This window comes from Saimiri boliviensis, chromosome 1 (assembly GCF_048565385.1).
Source record: "Saimiri boliviensis isolate mSaiBol1 chromosome 1, mSaiBol1.pri, whole genome shotgun sequence".
In the NCBI taxonomy this organism is placed as follows: domain Eukaryota; kingdom Metazoa; phylum Chordata; class Mammalia; order Primates; family Cebidae; genus Saimiri; species Saimiri boliviensis.
This window is the reverse complement of record NC_133449.1, coordinates 166517018-166526287: the sequence shown is the minus strand read 5'-3', so window position 1 is coordinate 166526287 and position 9270 is coordinate 166517018. Positions and strand designations below refer to the sequence as shown.

At 42.2% G+C, this 9270-nt stretch overlaps 1 protein-coding gene across 1 annotated transcript; it reads left to right on the top strand.

Moving 5' to 3' along the window:
* Window positions 1–8508: 8508 nt before the first annotated feature.
* Window positions 8509–9028, top strand: LOC120364016 (small ribosomal subunit protein uS15). The gene has a single exon (XM_039469386.2). The coding sequence runs from the start codon at window positions 8522–8524 to the stop codon at window positions 8975–8977; it is 456 nt and encodes a 151-aa protein (XP_039325320.1). The 5' UTR covers window positions 8509–8521; the 3' UTR covers window positions 8978–9028.
* The last annotated feature ends 242 nt before the right edge of the window (window positions 9029–9270 follow it).

Here is a 9270-nt window from a genome sequence, read left to right as displayed (position 1 = left end):
CACAGTGGCTCACACTTGTAATTCCAACACTTTGTGAGGCCAGCACAGGAAGATCACTTGAGCCCAGGACATCGAGACCAGCCTGCAAAACAGCAAGACCTTGTCTCTACAAATAATAAACTAGCCAGGTGTGGTGGCACGCACCTGTGGTCCCAGCTACATTGGCAGCTGAGGTGGGAGGATCATGATCCTGGCTGGTGGAGGCTGCAGTGAGCTGAGATCATGTCCCTGCACTCCAGCCTGGGTGACAACCCCAAAATTAAAAATCTCAGTTCTATTCCAACTTCTCTTAATAACCAAACTTTTTGTTTATTTAGCTATGAGCCACTGCACCTCGCCAACTAAACGTTTTTAAAACTCATTAGTGAAGTGAAATAGTGCCGGGTTCAGTGGCTCACGCCTGTAATCCCAACACTTTGGGAGGCTGAGGCAGGCAGATCACCTGAGGTCAGTAGTTTGAGACCAGCCTGGCCAACGTGGTGGAACCCCGTCTCTACTAAAAATACAAAAAATTAGCCAGGTGTTGTGGCAGGCACCTGTAATCCCAGTTACATGGGTGGCTGAGGCAGGAGAATTGAGGCAGAATTGCTTGAACCTGGGAGTCAGAGGTTGCAGTGAGCTGAGATCAAGTCACTGCACTCCAGTCCAGTGACAGAGCAAGCCTGCATCTCAAAAACAAAACAAAACCAAAACAAAAAAAGACCAGGTATGGTGGCTCATGCCTATAATCCCAGCCCTTTGGGAAGCTGAGGTGGGCGGTTGATGAGGTCAAGAGATCAAGACCATCCTGACCAACATGGTGAAACACCGTCTCTACTAAAAATACAAAAATTAACTGTGTGTGGTGGTGATGTGCACCTGTAGTTCCAACTACTTGGGAGGCTGAGGCAGGAGAATCACTTGAACCTAGGAGGCAGAGGTTGCAGTTAACCAAAATTGCACCACTACACTCCAGCGTGGCAACAGAGTGACACTCCATCTCAAAAAAAAAAAAAAAAAATGAATTTTTTTCTAAACAGATGGTGGTTATGATGAAAAAATGAGTATTAGATAAATCACTTTATAACAAAATATTTAAATATGTCACACTGGAGCATAGTTTAATAGTCTAAGCCTTCTTAAGAAAGAGGTTGGCCGGGCGCAGTGGCTCACGCCTATAATCCCAGCACTTTGGGAGGCCGAGGTGGGTGGATCACGAGGTCAAGAGATCGAGACCATCTTGGTCAACAAGGTGAAACCCCGTCTCTACTAAAAATACAAAAATTAGCCGGGCGTGGTGGGGCACGCCTGTAGTCCCAGCTACTCAGGAGGCTGAGGAAGGAGAATTGCCTGAACCCAGGAGGCGGAGGTTGCGGTGAGCCGAGATCGTGCCATTGCAGTCCAGCCTGGGTAACAACAGCAAAACTCTGTCTCAAAAAAAGAAAGAAAGGGGTTTAAGAGGATACAATTAGAAGTCACAGATCAGCTGGGCGCGGTGGCTCACACCTATAATCCCAGCACTTTGGGAGGCTGCGGCAAGTGGATCATGAGGTCAAGAGATCGAGACCATCCTGGTCAACATGGTAAAACTCCGTCTCTACTAAAAATACAAAAATTAGCTGGGCATGGTGACGCACACCTGTAGTCCCAGCTACTTGGGAGGCTGAGGCGGGAGAACTGCTTGAACCCAGGAGGCGGAGGTTGCAGTGAGCCGAGATTGTGGCATTGCACTCCAGCCTGGGTAACAAGAACGAAACTCCAACTCGACAAAAAAAGAAGTCACAGATCTTTTTTTTTTTTTTTTTTTTTTTTTTTTTTTTTTTTTTTTTTTTTATGGGGGCTAGGGGAGGGACAGTAAGGGGTGGGGAAGTTCGGAGGGAGAACACTGGGAGAAATGCCTGATGTAGGTGAGGGGGGTGGGGAGAGACAGAGACAAGTAAACCACCATGGCATGTGTGTACCTATGCAGCAATCCTGCAAGATCTGCACCTGTACCCCAGAACTTAAAGTACAATAAAAAAAAAAAAAAAAAGGAAATACACCAAAAAAGAGTTGATGGTTTGAAACTATGGACCACAAGTTTCTTTGTGTGTGTGTGTGTGTGTGTGTGTGTGTGTGTATTAAGCATTATTATTATTTTTTTTGAGAAAGAAAAAAAAAGAATAAAGAAGAGGAAGAAAGAGAAAGAGGAAGAGGGAGAGAGAATGGGGGTATTGCTTTATTGCCCAGGCTAGAATGCAGTCTAAATATGGGTATGCCTATAATTGTCCTTAATAATGGAGACATAAAGCCGGGCGCGGTGGCTCAAGCCTGTAATCCCAGCACTTTGGGAGGCCGAGGCGGGTGGATCACAAGGTCAAGAGATCGAGACCATCCTGGTCAACATAGTGAAACCCCGTCTCTACTAAAAATACAAAACTTAGCTGGGCATGGTGGTGCATGCCTGTAATCCCAGCTCCTCAGGGGGCTGAGGCAGGAGAATTGCTTGAACCCAGGAGGCGGAGGTTGCGGTGAGCCGAGATCGCGCCATTGCACTCCAGCCTGGGTAACAAGAGCGAAACTCCGTCTCAAAAAAAAAAAAAATAATAATAATAATGGAGACATAAAATAAAATGAGGGAAGAGAATAACAAACAAGGAGCCAACCAACATTTCGTTTAAACTTCTAAGTTGATATGATGTGGTACTGATAAGAGTGTATATTTTGTATATTTAAAGTGGAGAGTTCTATAAATGTTAATTACATTTACTTGTTCCAGATCTGAGTTCAAGTCCTGGATATCGTTGTTAATTTTCTGTCTCATTGATCTGTCTAATATTAATGTTGAAGTCTCCGACTATTATTGTGTGGGAGTCTAAGTCTCTTTATTAGTCTTATATGTCTGGGTATTCCTGTATTGGGTGCATACATATTTAGGATCTTTAGCTCTTCTTGTTGTTGCATTGATCCTTTTATCATTATATAATGTCCTTCTTTGCTTCTTTTGATCTTTGTTGCTTTAACAACTATTTTATCAGAGGCAAAAATTGTAACTTCTGCTTTTTATTTATTTATTTTAGCTCTCTGTTTGGTTGGTAAATCTTTCTCCATCCCTTGTTTTGAGTCTTTGTGTATCCTTGAATGTGAGATGGGTCTGGATGCAGCATACTGATGGGTTTTAGTTTTTTATCTAAATTGTTTGTCTGTCTTTGGATTGGGGGATTTAGTCAATTTAAATTTAGAATCAACAATGATATATGTGAGTTTAATACTGCCATTTAATATTAGCTGGCTATTTTGTCTATTAGTTGATGTAAATTCTTCATTATATTGATGCTCTTTTTGGTATTTTTTAGAAAGGCTGATACTGTTTATTCCTTTCTATGTGTAGTGGTTCTTTCAGAAGCTCTTGTAAAGCAGGCCTGGTGGTGGTGAAATCTCTGAGTGCTTGCTTGTTCACAAAAAACTTTACTTTTCCTTCACTTATGAAGCTTAGCTTGGCTGGATGTGAAATTCTGGGTTGAAAGTTCTTTTCTTTAAGGATGTTGAATATTGGTCCCCACTCTCTTCTGGCTTGTAGGGTTTCTGCTGAGAGATCTGCTGCAAGTCTGATAGGCTTCCCTTTGTGGGTAACCTGACCTTTCTCTTTGGCTGCCCTTAGTATTTTCTCCTTCATTTCAACCTGGGTAAATCTGACGATTATGTGCCTTGGAGTTGCTCTTCTTGAGGGATATCTTTGTGGTGTTCTCTGTATTACCTGGAGTTGAATGTTATCTTGCCTTACTAGGTTGGGAAAATTTTCCTGAATAATATCCTGAAGCGTATTTTCCAGCTTGGATTCATTCTCTTCGTCACATTCAGGTACACCTATCAAGCGTAGATTAGGTCTTTTCACATAGTCCCATATTTCTTGGAGACTTTGCTCGTTCCTTTTTATCCTTTTTTCTCTAATCTTGTCTTCTTGTTTTATTTCATTGAGTTGGTCTTCGACCTCTGATATCCTTTCTTCTGCTTGATCAGTTCGGCTGTTAAAACTTGTGCATACTTCACGTAGTTCTTGTATTGTGTTTATCAACTCCATCAATTCACTTATATTCCTCTCTAAATTGTGTATTCTTGTTAATATTTCGTCAAACCTTTTTTCAAAGTTCTTAGTTTCTCTGGATTGTGTTAGAACAAGTTCTTTTAATTCACAGAAGTTTCTTATTATCCACGTTTTGAAGCCTGCTTCTGTAATTGGAACACACTCGTTCTCCATCAAGCCTTGTTTCGTTGCTGATGAGGAACTGTGATCCCCTGCTGAGGATCTTGGGTATTCTCAGCCTTTTTTTGGCTGTTTTCTTCCCTTCGTTGTAGATTTATCCATGTGGTCTTTATAATTACCGTCTTTGTAATTGGGTTTCTGAGTGGACGTCCAACTTATTGATTCTCAGCGCCGAAATCTGAGCAACCCACTGTGCCAACTAAATCAGCGGCGTTAAGATTGATGGTGCTGCCGGGCGCGGTGGCTCACGCCTGTAATCCCAGCACTTTGGGAGGCCGAGGCGGGTAGGTCACGAGGTCCAAAGATCGAGACCATCCTGGTCAACATGGTGAAACCCCGTCTCTACTAAAAATAAAAAAAAAAATTAGCCGGGCATGGTGGCGCGTGCCTGTAATCCCAGCTACTCAGGAGGCTGAGGCAGGAGAATTGCCTGAACCCAGGAGGCGGAGGTTGCGGTGAGCCGAGATAGCGCCATTGCACTCCAGCCTGGGTAACAAGAGCGAAACTCCGTCTCAAAAAAAAAAAAAAAAGATTGATGGTGCTTTTCTGACTCTGCACCAAGAACCAACGCTCCGAGGCACTGGCAAAACCGCCTCGCCGGTCACAAGAGTCGCGCTGGCGACCCGTGGGGCTCCTCCGCTGGGAATCTCCTGGTGCGTGCGCAACAAGAATTCATGTGAAGGTGTGGCGTCCTCTCGTTCTTTGCGCTTTCACTGGGAGCTACAATCCCGAGCTGCTAGTGATCAGCCATCTTGGATCTCTCTCGGAAGTCACAGATCTTTTTGCCTTTAATAGAACTAAAGTTTATTAGGATGCTAAGGAAGTAGAAGATACAGACTTTGTGAGGTGATAGAAAGGTATTCACTTAGTCCAAGAGTTAGAAAATGAAATTCCTTCTTACATGGACATATTTCAAACAAGAAAGGAAAAAAAAAAAAAAAAACCACTGTATTCCTAAAGCAGTCTTCAAAAGGCATGTGATATAAACACAAGCTCTAAAAGTTGGGAGAAGTTTGTGGAAAAGGTCTATTTCGTTTTCAGTTGGTAGAGAAGGTGATAAATGAGACTAGCAAACCAAATGGAAGGTGTAAGCGTCTGGTGGGGGTGGTGGGTGGCAATATGGAGACAAATGTAATGAGAACAGGGATTATACTAACCAATAGGGAGGTGTATGTATGAGTGAAGGGAACAAAATAAGGCTAAATTTATGGAGGACTTTGGCAGATTGAGAAATTTATATTTGAGGTGATAGCTATTATAAAGCCTTGAGTAGAGTAACTGTATTTGTTGAGAGAAGATAGGATTAAACATAGGAAAACTAACTAGGAGACTAAGGCATTTGCTCGGGAAAGGATGGGCACAGAAAAACTATCGTGAGAGAAAACTGGGAAGAGGACTTGCTTACTGAATACAAGAGAAGGAAGAATCAAAACAGAATTGTGGGTTCTGTAGACTAAGAAAAAATGGTGATGGGGATAAGGAAATAATGATTTTGGAGATAAAGGAAATGTGATTTTCATTTTAGAAAAGTTAAAGGAGGTGGTAGGGCATCTAAAAGGAATTGACTTTTGGATGCATGGAGAAATGAGACTACAATTCATATAAGAAGTAAAGGTGGCCAGGTGCAGTGGCTCATGCCTATAATCCCAACACTTTGGGAGGCTGAGGTGGGCAGATCACCTGAGATTGGGAGTTCGAGACCAACTTCACCAACATGGATAAACCCTCTCTCTACTAAAAATACAAAATTAGCTGGGCTTGGTGGCAGGTACCTGTAATCCCAGTTACTTGGGAGGTGGAGGCAGGAGAATCGCTTGAACCTGGGAGGCAGAGGTTGCAGTGAGCCAAGATCTTGCCAATGCACTCCAGCCTGGGCAACAAAAGCAAAACTCTGTCTCAAAAAAAAAGAAGTAAAGGTGGAGAGATTTGGGAGGCACCTGAATAGTGGTCAAAGTTGAAACCTCAAAGTATATATACATTTTTAAAATATATTAATAAGAAAGCAGAGGACAAAGCAGGAGCATAGAAGACAGGGATTTATTGAAAGTTGTAAAAGGGAGAGGACAAAGAAAGGTCTACGAAAACCAAGATAGTGATGTAATAAGAGCACGAGAAGATATTTTTAAGCTTGATGTTTCTCAATATCAAGTTGAATATGACCAGAAGAATGCCAAAGGCTATTCTAAAGTGTGTTTTGAAGATTTAATGGTTCATTGGTTAAAAATGTGTAAACGCTGAGGAAAATATCCCTTGTCCCCTAGAGTTTTTTGCCTTGCAGTTTAATTATAGATGATTTAGGCTAGAGGAAAATGATTGAGCTAGCTATGCTCCAGTTCTATCCCTTCTTTTGGCATGAGCATGAGGAATTCTAAGTAAAAATAATTATTAGATAATATTATCTTTATTATACTATATTGTATGATATAATATCTCTATTATACATGGGGCTTTTTCTTTATTACCAAAGACAAAGATAATGTCATCTCATGTCTCCCTTCAGCTAGTTTAAAATTCTCCCTAATGATGAATACTTGAATACAAAGAAATTTCTGGCCTTTTATTTTTCTGCTGAACACAAGAGATGGAGGTGCCTCAGGAATATTTATTTGAATGAATTTAATACATTTTTTCCTGTGTATTTACAGATGAGACATGAGTGGGTTTGGTTGGATTCTGATCAAGATTATCCCAATGACTCTGAGTTGAGCAATGATTGCAAATCCCTCTTCAGCTCATGGGACTCCAGTCAGGATCTTGATGTGGGCAGCTGGAGGGAAACTGAGGATCCAGAGGCTGAGGAACTAGAGGAAAGCAGCCCAGGGAGAGAAACTAGTGAACTGCTTGTTGGGGATAGAGGCAGTGAGGAATCTCAGGAAGAGGCAAAGCAAGTCAGCCACCAGAACCTCCTTCACTTTCTCTCTGAGGTAACAGTGAGCTGTTATTTCCAAAGCTGGAAGCCTCAACTTTCTAAGACAATGCTTATCCTTACATGTTTTCCACTTTTAATATTGTTTACTAAAATATAAGCTCCACAGTGGCAGGGACTAAGTTCATTGCTGAGTTCCCAGCACTTTGCGCCAATAGAGAATATGCACCAAATACATGCATCTTGGGCTGGGTGTAGTGGCTGACGCCTATAATCATGGCTTACTGCAGCCTTGACTTTCCGGACTCAAGGCCGGTGGATCACTTGAGGTCAGGAGTTTGAGACCACCCTGACCAACATGGTAAAACCCTGTTTCTACTAAAAATACAAAAATTAGCCAGGCGTGGTGCCATGCACCTGTAATCCCAACTAGGCAGGAGGCTGAGGTGGGAGAATCGGTTGAACCCCGGAGGCAGAGGTTGCAGTGAGCCAACATCACGCTACTGCACTCCAGCCTGGGCGACAGAGTGAGACTCCGTCTCAAAAATAAAAAATAAATATGTGCTTTTTGACTGAATTTCCAATACCTCAGTCATTAGCGGCTTGGATCATAAGGACCGCTTTATGAGTATCCTTGTAATTCATGCTTTTGGAGTTGTGGGAAATCATACTTGCCCAAATTTTCCTTGAAGCTTAAAGTGTTGTGACTTTAAGGTGGTATTTTAAAGTCATTACCTTGGTTAAGTACTGAGGACCAGAAATAAACAGAATTGGACAGAGAGTTATATATATGCTTTTACGGAACACATTTAGGAGAACTTAGGTCAAGATCAGCAAGCATCCAGTTCAAATGTTACCACTTCTCTCTACAGTGTCTGTGGCAAAATTTTCAACACTTTATTCTAGACGGCCACTGTCTTTTTTTTTTTTTTTTTTTTTTTTTTAGACAGCTAGTCTCAATTGATCAGAGTTGACATTTGAGATGAAAAATTAGAACATAGGCTAGGCCCAGTGGCTCATGCCTGTAATCCCAGCATTTTGGGAGGCCAAGGTAGGCAGATCACCTGAGGTCAGAAGTTCAATACCAGCCTGGACAATGTGGTGAAACCCCATCTCTACTAAAAATACAAAAATTAGCAGGTGCCTGTAATCCCAGCTACTTGGGAGGCTGAGGCAGGAGAATAACTTGAACTCAGGAGGCAAAGTTTGCAGTTGGCATGTCATTGCACTCCAGCCTGGGCAACCAGAGCGAAACTCCGTCTCAAAAAAAAAAAAAAAAAAAAAATTAGAACATAAACTCCCGGAAGAGGCAAGGACCATATCTTTCTTGTTCACTGTAACGTCCCCCAACCAACTAGCCCAGTGCTTGTGTATATATTTGACAGATTTTAAACGATTGAATTAATTAAACCATTTTGTCGACCGCCACCATCATGGGTCGTATGCATGCTCCCGGGAAGGGCCTGTCCCAGTCGGCTTTGCCCTATCGCCGCAGCGTCCCCACATGGCTGAAGTTGACATCTGACGACGTGAAGGAGCAGATTTACAAACTGGCCAAGAAAGGCCTGACTCCTTCACAAATCGGTGTGATCCTGAGAGATTCACATGGTGTTGCACAAGTACGTTTTGTGACAGGCAATAAAATCTTAAGAATTCTTAAGTCTAAGGGACTTGCTCCTGATCTCCCTGAAGATCTTTACCATTTAATTAAGAAAGCAGTCGCTGTTCGAAAGCATCTTGAGAGGAACAGAAAGGATAAGGATGCTAAATTCCGTCTGATTCTAATAGAGAGCCGGATTCATCGTTTGGCTCGGTATTATAAGACTAAGCGAGTCCTCCCTCCCAATTGGAAATATGAATCATCTACAGCCTCTGCCCTGGTCGCATAAATTTGTCTATGTGCTAAAGCAATAAACATGATTGTTTAACTAAAAAAAAAAAAAAAACCATTTTGTCCTCTCAGACTTAGTCACTGTGACAGTGTTAGCATGTGGCATTGTTGATATGTGGATGATTTTCATTGGTGTTCCTGTGCATCTAATAATAAACTTTGATTGCAGGTAGCTTACTTAATGGAGCCCTTGTGCATTAGCAGTAATGAATCAAGTGAAGGCTGCTGCCCTCCATCTGGTACCAGACAAGAAGGAAGGGAAATTAAAGCTAGTGAAGGAGAAAGGGAGCT

Coding starts and splice junctions, on each gene's coding strand:
- LOC120364016 (XM_039469386.2), top strand. CDS start 8,522: ATGGGTCGTATGCATGCTCCCGGGAAGGGCCTGTCCCAGTCGGCTTTG.